This window comes from Aythya marila (assembly GCF_965140915.1).
Source record: "Aythya marila genome assembly, chromosome: 8".
Taxonomy (NCBI): domain Eukaryota; kingdom Metazoa; phylum Chordata; class Aves; order Anseriformes; family Anatidae; genus Aythya; species Aythya marila.
In genome coordinates this window covers 31,822,975-31,839,240 of record NC_139049.1, presented here as the reverse complement: position 1 = coordinate 31,839,240, position 16,266 = coordinate 31,822,975, and the positions used below count along the sequence as shown (strand labels likewise).

The following is a 16,266-nucleotide window of genomic DNA, read 5'->3' as shown; positions in this document are numbered from 1 at the left end:
CAACTATGTCATGAGTGCTTTTTCTTAGACACACAAGCAAATCTTTATAACATACACTAATGTTTCTTTCTGCTACTGCAGTGCAGGAAGGACAATGTGTCCATTTGCCACATGCATCATAAACTTTCAGATTGCTGAAAGAACTGAAAATAATTTTGGAATTAAGCAACATGTTTAAAATATTTTTCTGAAATTTCAAGATACTTGGTATGTATTCCAGAGCTTCTGCACATTTTTGGAGGAAACAATGTTTGAATTATTTTGATTACTACAGTTTAAAATACAAAGGCACAGCAACTGTGGAAGTCCTTCCTGCCTGTTACAAATGATACAAAATGTCTTTAATTGCCAAATTGGCAAATAAATGACTGAGCATGGCCCACCTTGGATGAAACACAAAGCTAGGTTAGGCTCAGGCTGTAAGGAGGGAAAAAAAAAAAAAGTGTGTTTGCTTTTTGGTTGTCGGCTTTGTTTTCCTTAGTTGTTTTTGTTGGGATTTTTTGAAGGTTGGGAACTACCCTTGGTGGCCCAGCAGTAAATTTTTTTGTAAGCTCTCCGTGCCCAGCATTTAGCCCCTAGGACCGGATAAATCGATGCCTATGGAAATAGAGGTATTTCTGTGAAGCTTCATCAAAGACCAGTGAAGTCTGTAATGGGCAGGGAGGCCAAGTTTTGATTAGGTTAAGTTTAGTTCTAATGTGTTTTTCTAAGAATTAAATGCAATCATGAATTGTAATGTTGTTTTTTGTGTAAGCATTGTTCTGTAGTAATTGAAAGCTAGAAAGTAAGTCTTTAAAAAAAGGAGACTAATTTTATTCAGTTTGGCAATAGAGTAAAATCCACTACTTTAAAATCTTTTTACTTTTAGTAGTCTAAATTCAGGTATTCCGTTAATACCCGGCGTTACAGTGTACAAGTTGGTGCATCTTAGAGTAAGATTGCTTAATCTCTGTACCAGGTAACTAACTCCTTGGAGGAGTTAGGACATAGCTTGTACACTCATGTCCAGTACAAGTAATTATGATGAACCATCTGAGATTAAGCAGTTGTTTTTTGGGGTCTTATTTCACAATGTCTTCCTTTAGGAAGGATAATGATCAAGTCTTTTTCAAGTCAAATACCAAATGAGTCACTAAGATCCTAATGTGAATGTGCTTACACAGTCTAAAAAGATAAACTTTAAATGGCAAAAGACTGAACCAGATGGATGTTTTAATTATGCCCTGGATTTTTGACTGGTGTTGCGTGCATCACCCTGTCTGCGTGAAGTCTCACTGCCACCCTTTCAGAACGGGGGTTCTCAAAAGGCTGCTGAGTGATCCAGTCTGTGACACGAAGATCGTGCACAGCCAGCCCAGCAGCTGCTGCTAACTCATGGAGACGGAGTGGGAGCATGTGGCGGGGAAGCTGGGTGATGCTTCATTGTTGATCACTTCCTTACCTTGCAAACTTAGGTGTTTGAACAATAAGCACTGTTATATTGATCCAGAAACTTTGGTGCCTCTCCTTGATGCTGCTTGGTGGTATGTCTAGACATCAGCCCGTATGTCGTTTACAAATGGGCTACTACAAAGACCAAACTCCCTCCAAAACGTTTGAAGCTCAGAGTCCTCTTACACATGGGGGCATCTCTGTGTTAATGACAATGCCTCAGGGTCAATGTGTCCCTGCCGTTTATTCCTATTTGAGGAGTTTCTGTATTAAGGACATTATCTCTGCTTGAGTTTCTCTCCAAAACTTCCATTTTAACTTCCATTTTACATGCTTATGGGGAAGAAACTCTGCTCTTTTAAAAATCAATTTCATTATTTGTTCTTGGAGCATTAATGAAAAAAATTTCACTGGTTATAAAATTTCCTGGAAGGGATCCTTTAACATAAAGGATTTTTTCTTCTTTAATCACAAGTAACGTGAGCTTATAGGGTGCCTCTTTTGACTTATTTTTTAAATGCAAGAGTGCAGATAGTTGTACAAACTGTTCCAAAATTTGGACAAGGGAGCAACAGGGGAGAGTGATGTACTTCTTAGAGTTCAACTATGATGACAGATTTGAGCAAGTCTTGTGCAACTTAGTAGCTTTACCTGTTCTACCATTATCAAAAGTGAGTTGTATTTTTAGTGGAAAAAGGTTGCTCAAGTGTTTGTGGGAAAAAAAAAAAAAAATCCATGGAGTGCTTCATACTTAGTTTGGAAAAATAGAAATGATACTCTGGTGCTTTTTTGTGGTTGTGGACCCCATCCAGAAATAACACAACTGAGCTAGCAGGGAACATTTCCACTGTAAAACCAGGGGCCGTGAATATAAAGCACAGTATCAAATGATGGCATAAGAATTTTCCAAAAGGCTGGGGGGGGAGGACATGACAGAAGATACTGTGGCAGTCTTTGGGGCTTATCGTTGTTAATAGCACTTGTAATCTGTAAAACTTAAAACCTCTTTAAACTGTGAACTCTGCTTTGACAGGAAAGATGAGTTAAGCGAGTTACCTGTCGCTGCCTATAGAAAATGAGACAGAGATTCCTGCTCACGAGCAAAGAAAATATTGTAACGTGAAACGAGGCTATATAACAAAATCAGCACCAGTTCTACCAAGGTGTAACAATATCCTCAGACATCCCACCAGCTTCAGAAAGTCTTGGCATCTTCAGCACGTGCTCTCACAGCTTTGAGCTATAGGTGTTGTGTTAGCTCAGGATCTTGTCAGCTGAAGAGAAAAAAAGACAAACTGAACAAGGTCTGTCTCTGAAGAGTTTTCTTGGATTTTGTGTTTGGATTTCATTGATGATTAATAGATTTGTTAGTGCATCTGTAAGCATGTAGTGAACCAAAAGCGATTGCAGGACGCTGGTATTGGCATTCACAGCGTATCGTCGTTTACGGTCTCAATTTGCAAGCAGGTTTATTACAGCACTAACACAATAACACTCGGTGTAGGTTAAAAGCAGTGACTGCGTGGAATAATTTAGGAATGGTGGGACAAAGAGCAAGAAAGATTATCGGAATTTTGTGTGTTATAACACAGGAGACCCGACAAAACAGCTTCTGAGAGACGGATATAAGGCACTGCTGGCAGCAGCAACCACTGCCAGGTACAGGCAGGAGCCCAGCTCCTTCCAGCTCCAGCCCTGGTCAGGGAGAAAGGGAAATGGTTCAGTTTCGGGTTTCCTCGGTGTAGGAAACCTGCCCCGCTGCTGCCCGCCTGTCGGGAAGGGAGCTCACTCCTGCAGGTGAAGGGAGTGACAGGAGCCTGACGGAGCCTGCCGGCAGGGAGGCTCCAGGGGGACGCAGGGGAAGGCGAGCCCGGGCGGCAGGGCAGGGACAGGGACAGGGACAGGGACAGGGGCTGCGGGCCCGGCTCCGCGCGGTGGAGCCGCAGCCCCGCGGGACGCAGCGGGCCCGGGGCCGGGCGGGGGTCGGGCACGAGGCGGCGCCCCCTGAGGCGAGCCCCGCGCCCGCCGCTCCCCTCCCTCAGGGCGGGCGGCGCCGCCCCCGCCCCCGCCTTTAACGGCCGCCGCCCGCCGCGGGGCCGCCACTGCCGCCATGGGACGGGAGCGGGGACGGGTCTGGGAGCGGGAGCGGGACCCGCAGCGGGGCCGGGGCTCGCCGCCGCCATCGCCATCGCCATGAGCCGCCGGCCGCTGTGCCAGGGCGGCCCCAACGGCAGCGAGCCCGGCGCCATGCGGCCGCGGGGCAACGGCACCGGGCGGGCGGCGGCGGCGGAGGCGGCGGAGGGCTGCGGAGCCGTGTCGGTGGCGTTCCCGCTCACCATGATGATCACGGGCATCGTGGGCAACGCCCTGGCCATGCTGCTGGTGTCCCGCAGCTACCGCGCCAAGGAGAACCGCCGCAGGCGCTCCTTCCTGCTCTGCATCGGCTCCCTGGCGCTCACCGACCTGGCGGGGCAGCTGCTGACCAGCCCCATCGTCATCGCCGTCTACCTGTCCGACCGCGTCTGGGTGGCCGTCGACCCCTCGGGCCGCCTCTGCGCCTTCTTCGGCTTCAGCATGACGGTCTTCGGCCTCTGCCCGCTCTTCATCGCCAGCGCCATGGCGGTGGAGCGCACGCTGGCCATCCGCGCGCCGCACTGGTACGCCAGCCACATGAAGACGAGGATGACCAAGACGGCGCTGCTCGGCATCTGGCTGGCCGTGCTCTCCTTCGCCCTCCTGCCCATCGCCGGCCTGGGCCGCTACACGCTGCAGTGGCCCGGCACCTGGTGCTTCATCAGCACGGGGGACGACGAGCTCTCCGGGAGCTTCTTCGCCTCCACCTTCGCCGGCCTGGGGCTCTTCTCGCTGCTGGTGACGGTGGCGTGCAACCTGGCCACCATCGAGGCCCTGGTGTCTCGCTGCCGGACCAAAGCGGCGGCGCCGCGCTCCAGCAAGCAGTGGGGGCGGATCGCCACCGAAACGCTGATCCAGCTGCTGGGGATCATGTGCGTGCTCTCGGCGTGCTGGGCACCGCTGCTGGTAGGTCACCGCCTCGGCCACTGCCACCGCCGCCTAACCCGGCCCTGTGCCCAGGTTCCTCGTGGGCACCCAAGGGGAAAGGAAGGGGGGCAACAGCCGGGATGGGGACGGAGGCAGGGAGCGGTCCAGGAGGTGGGCGCAGTGCAGCACATCGGGAAAAATAAAACCAAAGAAATGCCGTAGAAAGGAGGGGTGATGAGGACAAGAAAGGCCGTGTGAAGAGGAAGAGGGCAGGACGTGAGGAGTCGGTGGGTCTGGGAGGAGGGCGCTGAGGTCTGCACCCCTGCCCTCTGCAGCCGGACGGGGAGGTTTACCCAGTGGGTGGCACAAGCGGGATCTGAAGGTGCCGGAGCAACGGGACCAGAACCTCTCTGCTCCTTGTTGAGGTGAACCTGCCAGCAAGTTCACCCAGCCCCTTTGCGATGGAGCCCTGTGCTGATGGGAAGGAGTTATTTCATAGTTTTTATTCACTCCTGCTTTGCACCAAAACTTATCTCCGTGGTTTATGAGGACGGGTACAGTGTGTGACTTTGTAAGTGCCCGCTAGTTTTCAGCAGGTTGCTCACTCTATCTTATTTAAGGCAGCGCTTCTGGCTTTCTTGTTTCTGTTTTCCTTTTTTTAAAGGACCCCTGAATTTCTTTCCATTATTTTCTTCTTCCTCACTTGCGGCCCTTTCTGTCAAGCTGGGATGAATCCTTCCTCATGGTTTAGGAGTGGAAGAGGCTGAACCCACCTCTGCTCCTACTGTATGGGCTGAGGGCACATCTGGGAGTCCAGTACCCTCTATAAGATAGCCAGTGTGCCCTGCTGCCAGAGGACAGTGTGACTTTCGGAGAGTTTGTGCTTGGAATCCTTAAGCAGGAAAGGGCTGAAGCTTGCTTGCTGTAATAATTCTGCAGTTACATGGCAGGTACCGTGTGGCCTTGGAAGGATTTTTCTCCCACTGTGCACAGAGAACTCAGATGGCCCTGTCCAGACCGCGGCACATCTCCGCCAGGAGTGTCGGGCTGTCCCACCGATGGGTACAGCCAAGTCCCAAGGGAAAACGCTGGGATTTCTTTTTCTCTGGAAGTTAACTGCCACGTGCTTGTCCTCAGTAATTAAAAGGATGAGAACATGAGAAGGCCATTATTAAATGCAGGAAATGCATTTGCCTCTCAGTCCTAGGTTTTGCATAATCCCCGTCTGGAAGCAGGTTCTGCCCTGTGCTTTGCCACCTTCCACCAAAGCTATCACACGGGGATGTTTAGCCAGCCTCGTAGCATAGAGCAAAAAGGGGATGAGAGACATCTCTTCCTTCAGAACCTGAACACTCTGGAAAATCAATGACGAGGCAGGGATTCCCTTGGGTGGTTTGCTGCCAGTGGTATTTTTGCAGACTTAAAAGCCAGAGGTCAAGCCAGTGCAGCTGAAAGGACCTGCGGGAAGTGGAAAGGAGGCCCCCGCGGCGTGAGGATCAAGCAGAGGGCAGAGCTGCTGTAAGCACTCCGTGGCTCAGAGGCTCTTGGGGCCGCAGACAGTGCTGGGAGGTCGGCGCCGCCGGCCCTGGCGAGCAGCCCGGTGCTCCGGGAGAGAGCGGGGCTGCGGGGAGGACGCTGCCGGGCAGCCCCGGTGCTGCTGCTGCCCGGCCGGGGTGAATCTGCAAACAGCTCGCTTCCCAGCACAGCGGCAATGCTGCGAAGCGATCGCTGGGGCTGTAGGGTCCTGCAGGGCTGCTCCGTCTGGTCAGCCTGCCAGGTGTTGTAGTGTCAGAGTCAAGCATCACAGCTACACCAGAAGTTTTGTACTTCCATTTTTTCTATACAACTGCAAAGGACAAATCAGGAACAAGAGGCCAGGTTTTTGGAAAAGTGAGCTTGGAGCAAGGCAAGTGCATTTTCAGTGAAAGCCAAATGACAGAACTCGTTTAACCTATAGCTGCATCATTTAGCAGTTGTAAGAAACCTCATTTAAACAGGAAGCTAGGGGTTTGCAGAGGAGACTACATTAAAAAAGAGTCTGAGGTTTATAACTGAGAACTAATGGATGCTGACAACTGTTTGCCTAATAGAAACAATGCCCCTTCACACAGACCTGATCTGTTGATGAAAATGAGAATATCAAATAGGATTTAACAGAAAAGCAAAAGTTCCGATGATAGCGGCCGTGCGCTGAACAGCTTAATGAGGTGTCCCTCCCTGAGATTTATGGGATGTTTGGTAGAAGAGAGGAACTGTGTTCATAACGCAGGCATGAGATCTCTTATTGTGCAGTCAAGACTTTACTTGAGTTCAGCATGGAGAACCCGAAAAATGCTCCACTTACATGAGGCATTGCTTTACCATGGTTTCCAGTCTGCACCAACCTTCTGTTTATTTCGGTGTTCAGCTGCTGAACGTACCCACTGGAATAAGCCAACAGCAGACTGAAACGAGTTTGAGGTAACCTGGATAAAGCTGTTCGTTGTTTGCACAGAAGCACAGCTGCAGCACAGGCTGTAATTCTCATAATAATGCTTTTAGCAGCTCCAGGTTACAAAACTATTCCCTCCCAGGGCTTTACAAAATTGCTCACTCCCGGTGCTTTCACGGCTATTTAAAGCTGAACTGCTCAGATATTGTGCTGCTTTTCCTTTCAACATACATGTTCCCCTAAGCCCTCCCATCAGACAGAAAGCAATGATAGTCTCCTTTACAGGTGTTTTTATTATAAACGTAGTATTTGGTAGTATTTTTAAATGCACAAAACCGCTATGGAAAGCACCTTTACTTCAGGAGAGAGGGCAGTGGTATCACTGCTGCACACACCTCGACTTCCACGAGCCAGCAGTTCCTGGCGGTGCTCCGCTCCCCTCTGACGCCAAAACAGGCGCCTGGTGCAGGTGTCCCGACCTGCTGGTTGCTGTGCTTTGCATGCTGCAGGGAACACCATGCACCTGCCAAAAGGCTGGATTTTGCCAGACGATATTTGTCTTAGGTAAGGGCACAACCGAGCAGTAAAACGTAGAGCACGTGCCTGTTGGAAGCCTGTTGGACTTCCCCGGGATCTGTCACGCTTCCCCACGTTACTGCCCTTCTGCAAACAGGTTTTCCATACTGAAATCCTCAGCCTTCTCCATCAGTTCTCCAGGAGGATTGCAGTGATTTCACTAGCATGGGTTTCACAGAAACAGAGAGGGGATTTGCTTGGGGTCCCCCCGCAGTCCTGTAGGACTGGCAGATGTGTGGGCTTGTCCCAGCTTTGCCTGTGGCAGGCAGTGTCCCTGCTGTACAGGAGAAATCCCCATCGGTTCCAAGCAGTGGCAATCCTCCTTCAGGGCTCCACAAGGAGTGTGGAGCCGCAGTGACATTTGGCTTGCTCGGGCTGAGGTCTTTCGTTCTGCCTTAGCTTCCACAGAGGCAGTAGAAGTGAGTCCAATCTCGACTTTAAAATAAGTTGGTACATGACTACAGGTATTGTCTCTCCATCTGGGCTTCTGCACAGTTCGCTCACCACAGCCATTATTTGTATTCCATCAGGAGAATCCTGTATTCCTTCTATAGCTGTCTTTGCTATGTGGGAGAGAATTATTTCAGCAACAGATTAGGACGAATGGGAGCAGAGAAGCAGTGTAAACAGATAAATCCTCCTGTCTTCACGATGCATAGAAAACATGCTTGGATTTTTGGAAGCTATCTCATGAAAAGATTTTGCAGTTTGGGACTGGGAAGTTCACATCGGATTCTTACCCCACATTCCACACCAGCTACTCACAGCTCTTGCTTCGCCTAAAAATACATACCTGCAAGCAGAGCAACTGCTTTATTGTCCATCCTTTACTGCAGCCCCATGGCCCCATGGATTTTGGTAAATGCCTCCTAGCTGGGGCAGGGCAGGAGCCTGAGCCTGTCCGTGCCCAAGTGCTGCACAAAGAGCTCTGCCATGAATTCCTGGTGATCTCCAGGCAAAAAAACCTTCCAACCTAGTTTGTAAAACTGGAAAAATATCTTTGGGAAAGACTTTCTGTCTTTTTTTTTCCCTAAATACAATGAAAGTTCATTTCAAATACTTGGTAACGTGATAGCAAGCAGCCTGGATCCCTGAAGTAACAGACCGCCCGTTTCATGCTCACCCCGCGGCAGCGTGTCACGGGGCAACAAACTTCATTCAAAATTCTGTAAAGATCCCTCACAGAGCATGCCTGGGCATCGGCTATCAGTTCAAAAGCCACAGCAACGGAAGCTGAATTGAACTGCATTCAGTGACAGCGACTGTTATCTTATCAATTAAATGTGATTACCAGTTGCATTACTACAGGCGTTCTGAGCCCACGCTTTATTGGCATAGATCGTATAGTTCCATGGGCTTTATTCCACCCGATGTTGTGCCCCTTCTTTTTGCAGTCTTCCTTCCAATAAATTTAGCAGACCAGTACAGGCCGTGATAAACGGCCTCTAAGGATATCAAACAGAATTTCCAGCAGAGCCACCGATGGCCCAACAAGTATTCCAGTAATGGAATATTATGTAAGAAAGACAAAAATAAACAGCAGTTGCATGCTTGAGAAATGCATTTTATTAGTCTAATATTTTTGTAGCTCCATGGATTCAGTAACAAAAGAACCAGATAACGAGGTCTGCAAAGCTGCTGCAGGGTTCCCCAAAGGTGGGCTAGAAGAGCTGATTTTGGGCTCAGGGCGCTGCTGAAGGTGCTGCAGGCCCGCGGGGACAGGCGTGTGGTGGAGCTGGGGCTGTGCGGGCATGGTATGTGGCCGCCTGGTGTGCTTTGGGTCTGTATCATGTGTTTTTGAAAACCTACACCAGTGGCTACTTTTCATTTTATTTAAATTAAATGCAGCAGATGGAATTCTCAACTGCTTCTATTTTAAGAAACAAAAACAGTTCTGCCTTGCTGTCGGAGTGGCCCTGTCTCCCGGACTCCTCCGAGCCTTTCCCAGGCCACCACACGGGTATTGATCCCGCACCCAGAAGATTCCTCCAAGAGGTCGAATGCTGCCCGCGGCCAGCTCCCAGCCGTGGTGCTGCTCTCTGACAGCAGTGCTGGGGAAAAGCCCAGACAGGGCTCACGTCGCTGTGGGTATGAGTTGTGCTGGCTCCTTTGTGAGGCCAAGGGCAGGAGCTTGCACGGGGCTGTCAGTAAGTGACCGGGAGCCCGGTCGCTTGGGCAGTTCCCTGCACATTTGGGACTGGCACCCGTCTGGTGCCTGGCACCCCCCTCGCAGACCCATTGAACATCACAGCGTGGTGCTGCACCGCCTGTCTGACATCCACTGTGGGCACAGAGACCGCGGGGCTACTGCCTCCAGCCTGCAGGATTTCCTGGCATTTGAGGCCTTCGGTTCACAACCAGAAAAGATTTGCGAGCAAAACCAGGACCTGTCCAGGAAGAGTCACAGCACGCAGCAAACCCAGCACAGAGGCCCCGCACCATCCATCCCAAGGGGCAGGTGGCTTCCTGCTGCCATGGCTCGGCTCCTACCGGGGCACCAGACTTGCTGGGGAGCATCCAAAAGCTGGCCCTTGCTCCTGGCCTTGGTGTGGAGCAGGGAGGCACGGCCAGGTGCAGGAGCAGAGGCATTGCCCCGTCACACAGCCAACACGTCGCTTGGCAGCAAGCTGCTCGCCGAATGCTGCTCTCTTCTTTTGGTCCCTGTGTTTGGAGGCTCTTGGGGAAGACTTTGCAATACAACATGTGATGTAGCTTATCTGAGGAGAACAAGCTAAACGCCTCTGAAGCAATATGTTTTAAAACTGCTGCAGCTGATACAAATTGTGAAGGGGAAAACTTCAGATAGCAGATACCAACCAGCTAAACCATGGGAAATGAATATATCTGACATCTTTCAAAACGTGATTCATATTTCCCATAGCTGTATGTTGGTATATGAGAGCATCACAATGCCCAGCACTGTCTCCCCAGCTTTAACAAGACGAAGGAAAGCTGCTGTCCCTTTTTACCTGGCTGAGCAGCAGCCCGGTGACTCAAAGCCCGCGCTCCTGCAGCCGGAGCCCAGCGCTGGGCAGCGCTGCCGGGCCGAGCCCCCCTTCAGCTGGGGGTTTCCTGCACAACCTGCAGCAAACCAGCCCTCAGTGGGACCTTGCAGGAGTGCAGGTGTCCCTGTGTTCTGAGGCTCCTTTTGCTGGCAGTTGTAAAGCAAGATTTTATCTTAATTTGGAGAATGAGGAAGCCCAAAGTCTCGTAATTTTGGTTGACTGAATCATTGCCCTGCAGCCTTCAGTCACTACGTCCTTCACCGACTGTGAGCCGTGTAGCCCAGCGGCCTTGGAGGCAAAGCTGCCTCGTCTTAAACAAGTGAGCGACTACTGCAGCACCCGCGGGGCTGTGTCCTGCCATCTGCCACCACGCAGCACCCGGGGCAGCCCCGTGCTGTGGGACTGCAGCAGTGAGAGCACCGCTGCTCCTGCTCACCCTCAGCCCGAGTGGCACCGACCCGCGCACAGTGCTCGGCTGCCACCGGAGCTGGCTGCTCCGAGCCCGAGCCGGGGGAGACAGTGGCCACAGAAACTTGTGCCCGTGTGAAACATTTCACCGGGCCGGTACCGTCGCAGTCGTGCCCGTCTGGATGTCGTGGGAAACGGATTCCTGAATGCATCGCTGGGTACGCCGAGGGAGCGGACTGAGGGCAGCAGGCGGGGGGTTAGAGGTCAGGTTAACACAGAATGCCGTCTGCGGCTTTAAAAACAAAATCTTTTTTTTAGTTGACATAAAATACTTTCTTGTCCTCAAGTCCAAAGTGCTTTCATTAACCCTTTTCTTTTATTTTGGGTCAGTTCGTAAGCAGAATAGCTTACCTTAAAGTCTAAAATTTACGTCATAGAACAAAACATGCTGGTTTTACATTAAATGTAGACATTTTAGTATATGAAAATCTTTATCCTGACATCTGCTATTCATAACATAATTTTGAACTACTCATTAGGAGTTATTCAGCTGTTGTTTGCAATTCTGATAACACGGAAATGATAAAATGAGTCCCTCTGAATCAATTTTGCCAGGTCAGTGATTTCCCTTTCTAGCCGCCGGGATCTAGCACACGGCTTTCTGCTAGGTGTCAGGCAGGGGAGCAGCGTGTGCTTCCTCGCGTTAGCATGGGATCTGCAGATCAGCCGGATGGGTGGCTGGGAGGCAACAAGTTTGTCATGCTCGTTGTACGTGCACACGCAGACTGAGCTGCTCTCTCAGAGCTTGCTTGCTTGTTACGGCCTTGGTCTGAAATCGAAGAGGAAGGAAAAAATCCCTTGTCAGGATTTTATCTTCAGGGGTATTTGCATGTACCGATATAGATCTGGTCTCTTAACTTGTATTGTTTTTTTCCTCCTGACTTTCTTTAGATAACGATGCTGAAGATGATCTTCAGCCACACATCGTTTGAACACTGTAAGGGATTCTCTGCGGAAGCCCAAAGCTCAGAACTGCACAAGGAGTGCAATTTCTTCTTGACAGCCGTGCGCTTGGCCTCACTAAACCAGATACTGGATCCGTGGGTTTATCTGCTACTAAGAAAGATCCTCCTGCAGAAGTTCTGTCAAGCAGCCAACGCTGTCTCCAAGTGCTCTAACAACGAGTGGAAAGACAGATCAATCACATTGTCAGATGAAATCCGACGGACAGCGGCGTGAAGGAACGTTGATCCACTTGCATGGAAACTGCTTTCACCAACAAGTGGTTTTAAATCTTACTGTGAATCAGGGTGTTTGTAACGCGCTCGCATCTGCATAAATAGCTGAAAACGGCATTACTGAGTGGCCTTACAGTGCCAAATTATTATTTATCCAACGTGCCAAAAATTCTCAAGTATAGACAAAGCAATTGGGTTTGTTGCTAAATTCTGTTGTTATTGCAATTCCTAACTGAGCTGCAGAACATGACTTTGTGTGTGTCTAAAATAGAGTCTGGAGGGATTTTTTTTTACATTAAGGTAGAAAAAAATGATTTTCCTATCAGGGGACATTTGGAACAGATTCAACAGTTTAATTACTGAAGAGACCCACTCCTATAAATAATTTTAATACCAAGATAATCTGTTTCAGAGAGTCTTTCTTCCTCCTTTTTTTCTGGAGGGACAAAGAGAGAAAGGGGCAAAATGTAGAAGAATTAAAGGAAGATAAAACTCAGATTTTATTTAGATTTCCATGGCTTAAAGCTGAAAAGGTTGTATTGTACCAGTGATGGTAGATCATCAATCTCTTTTGAGAACTGAATGTAGCCTGTGTCTCATGACACATATTGTCCTGACAAGTACTCATTCTGCGTGGATGCTAAAGTTAGCTTATCTGCTGAGTAGGATGTAGCACTGGGACACAGCGTAAAGTGAGAGATCTGTGGTTTGTGTTGCGTTTTTTTTAATAGCAACCTATGAAACACCCAGGCATAACAAGCCTTGCCGTTAGCAAAGCACACTATAAAACTACTTTGCGCAGATGGAGAGAGTGATAAACAGACTGTAAGTGACAGTAAGTGTTCTTCTTCCTGTAGATAAATGGCAAAGGTTTACAAAGCCAGAAATACCGCTTTCATATGGGTGGTTTTATTTGGAAACGCACATGTCTGGGAATCAAATGAACATCAAACGATTCTTAAGTAATGAGGATACCACTCAAAACTTCTTAATTATTAAAATGCTCTACACGGTAGCCAAAGTATTACCTGAGAACAACTGATCTCTTTCTTCTTTCCTCCAAAAAGACAAATTTGAGAGATGCGGCAGCTTTGGGAATTTTTCAGATAATGGAGACTGGAAGAGATGGGTAGAATTATGTGCATCAGTCAAATCTTTCCTCCAGGTAACTTTCAGGTTTTATTAGAAAACCGAGTTCTAACCCATTTGTGTCACATCTGAAGTTTATTTTCACAAGGACTGCATTTTTTCCTAGTTTCTTTGCCCTTTTTCTAGATGATAGCCTCTAATGGCTCCTGTTTAATGGCCTCTTAGGTGAAATTACCTGCAAAACAATAAAATACAATATATCGTGTAGTGGTACACCATATACTTTGTGCCAATAATAACCAATTCAGGAGCCTTAAAGGCAAATATAACCCTGCATCTGCTAGGAAATTCTCATGGGAAATTGAATTTTAATTGATTTTTGCTTCCCTTCCTTTGTTTGTAAAAGTAACTACTCAACAGAGAAACCAACTACTCACTTGCCTTGTTCCGCTGCTGTGTAGTCCAGTTGAGTATCTTCGTGCCAGTCAGAAGTAATTAATCTGACAGCAAAAGCCTCTCTGCATAATCGTAATGTGGAGGCAGGGGGGTGTGTTTGAGTGCCACCTAAACGCTGAAGTCTGACTTTCACTCAAGGGCCAGCCTACCACCACGGCGAGGCACTTTGACACTTGGCAGGGTGCCGCCTGTGTTCTGCAGCACTCCCCAGCTGCTCCGGGAGGCAAACCTCTGCCTCCAGCCTCACTGTGCTGGGCAGAGGCCGCAGGGAGCTCGGCCAGCCCCAGCCCCACGTCCTTGTCAGCACGGTGGGGTGTGTGGGGAAATAAAAACTGCACTGGTTCTCTTGGGAAAAGTGTCTTGCAGGATTCAAACTTTTTTAATGTTATTTTGTGATACACAAAGCCTCTTCTGTCCGAAGGATTCATGTTGTTCAGTTTGTGTACACTAGCTGTTTAAAACTAATAAACAAGCCCAGTCCCTTGTAAAGTATGTCGGGATGACCTTCATAATTAGGCCGAACCATTTCTGAATAGCAGCATGGCCGGAGCGTACGGCTTGCCGAGGGACAGCGAGTGGTCAGGGGGGAGACGCGCTGTGAGAAGAGTGACTCAATACCTCGGTTATCAGCTCCTTTACAGCCGCAACAGGAAAATGCTGTTTTTTCTTTTACATAAAGAATCAAATATGTGGTAACGATTAAATAGCCATGGGCTTGTTATTCTTAAAAAGGTCAGGGATGGTTTCACCATTCATTTAAAATAATTCTGTTGCTCCGTGCCTTTCCTTAGTGAAGTAGGACACTTCTGAATTTGGAAAAAGTCAGTTCTTTCCATCTTTGTGCACAGTGATATGAAGGAGAATATACTTTACATATCAGAAAATGGGAAAGAATGTCTGCTTTTAATTTGTTTACAGAAGAGGAGTCTGAGCACTATTTGCCAGCCATGCCTGCCGTAACGTGACATGGCTGGAGGAACGCACTTTCAAAAAGGAATCAGAAAGCTTTAGCATAAATTAAAGTTTTTATTTCCCACTTACTTTTTTCCAGTGGGAAAGTGTATTTTTGTTGCCTTTCTTTAAAGATGCCTCCTACGTGATGTATTTAAATTCCAATACAAAAGTATTTCTAATACTGGTTTTAATATGTTGTATTCCTGTCAAAGACTTTATGGAAGCAGTAGCGAATGGGAAGCCTACTTTGAAATCATCGTTTGCCTTATAAACTAGCCTGTTTGTGTACCAAATCAGTGTGTGTTGTATCTGTCAGAATAAAAGCCCAGCAGAATGACCGGCCTCCCGTGCCTCGGTTCCTGCCGCCGGGACATGTGCCCTCAGCAGCCACAGCCACTTGAAGCAGCGCTGCTGGTGGCCTTGCTGCCGCTTCACGGCCTCGCCGGGGTTTGCAGGGCTGCACCACTGCTTTTTGATTTAAAAGAATTGTTTTCAAGCTGGATCAGCTCAGGGATCCAGTTTACAGCGCAAACCCCAAACCCACCCTGTCTGCTGGTGAAGGATTTGGCACAGCCAAAATGTGACTTACAGGGAGGGCAGGGTTCACCCTCACACAGGGCGATGAAGCACAGGGCCCCAGAATGCGGCAACTTCGATGCTGATGTATTTTTCCCTTAAAGGTTCCTGCCCCAGAACTGAATCAGAATTAGGTGGAACTTGCCTTAGTAAGAGAGAAATAAATACATTATTTACATGATTTATTTTTATCTTTTTATCACATTCTGTAACTTGAGCACAGACCTCTAGTGCCTCTAAAGCAGTTTTATGCAGAAGAGGAGCGCAGAAGAGCTGTGGTGAAACACTGGGAACATGGCTTGGACAAGCAAAACCAACCCCCCAACCCCATTCCCTCCTCTGGTGAGTCAGTGCAATGTCACCGTGTATGAAACGACCTTCAGAAGAGAAACAGCAAATAATTACATGCTGTTTTCCCTAATTTCCAACATCCTGCCTGTTCCCTTGCTGCTCCATAGATTTACGCTAATTGCCATGGTGGTACCACGTCTCCACTCGGACTTGGCACCCCAGAGCATGGCCACTTGCCTTGACCAAGCAAAGCTTGTGTTTTCCCCATAATTTACTTCAGTGATCGGGTTTCTTGGCCACCCTTCACAGGTTCTCCCGATGAGAGGGGCTCTGCAGCACGCAGGGCAGGTTCTCCAGGACACGTTTGTGGTGCAAACACCGTGCTGCTGCTAGGCAGGGCTCAGCCAAGGGCTGGAGAAAAACCTCTCCACCAGCAGCTAGTGACAGCAACATTTTCTCAGGCAGCCATGTCACTGCAGGCGCTGGTGGTGCCGGCAGCGCTGCCGGTGTCCTGCACCCAGCAGGCCGTGGCGATGGGCCCGTGCCCCCGGCCACCCAATGTGGCCTCCAGCTGAGGAAATGCCTGCACGGAGCCCCAGGCCCTGCACGCAGAGGGACTGCGAGCGAGGGCTGCGCACAGCAGGAGGAGGAGGAAGTGGGATAAGGATCAGCGCAGAGCCTGCACCGCTGCCCCGAGTGAGAACGTGGCGGGGAGGTGGCAGCCTCCAGCACACCCCGTGGGGGGTGAAACCTCACAGGAGACCCCTGCAGATCGCTGGGTTTTCTGATTCAAACAGACTTCAGAAGGCAA

The 16,266-nt window shown here is 49.2% G+C and overlaps 1 protein-coding gene across 1 annotated transcript; it reads left to right on the top strand.

The window, feature by feature from the left end:
• The first annotated feature begins 3,565 nt into the window (after positions 1 to 3,565).
• PTGER3 (prostaglandin E receptor 3) lies at positions 3,566 to 14,938 on the top strand. The gene is made up of 2 exons (XM_082765933.1): positions 3,566 to 4,470; positions 11,803 to 14,938. Exons 1-2 carry the CDS (start codon positions 3,625 to 3,627, stop codon positions 12,088 to 12,090), a joined length of 1,134 nt encoding a protein of 377 aa, XP_082622059.1. The 5' UTR covers positions 3,566 to 3,624; the 3' UTR covers positions 12,091 to 14,938.
• The last annotated feature ends 1,328 nt before the right edge of the window (positions 14,939 to 16,266 follow it).

Coding starts and splice junctions, on each gene's coding strand:
- PTGER3 (XM_082765933.1), top strand. CDS start 3,625: ATGAGCCGCCGGCCGCTGTGCCAGGGCGGCCCCAACGGCAGCGAGCCC. Junction 4,471..11,802: donor CGTGCTGGGCACCGCTGCTG/GTAGGTCACCGC, acceptor GACTTTCTTTAG/ATAACGATGCTGAAGATGAT.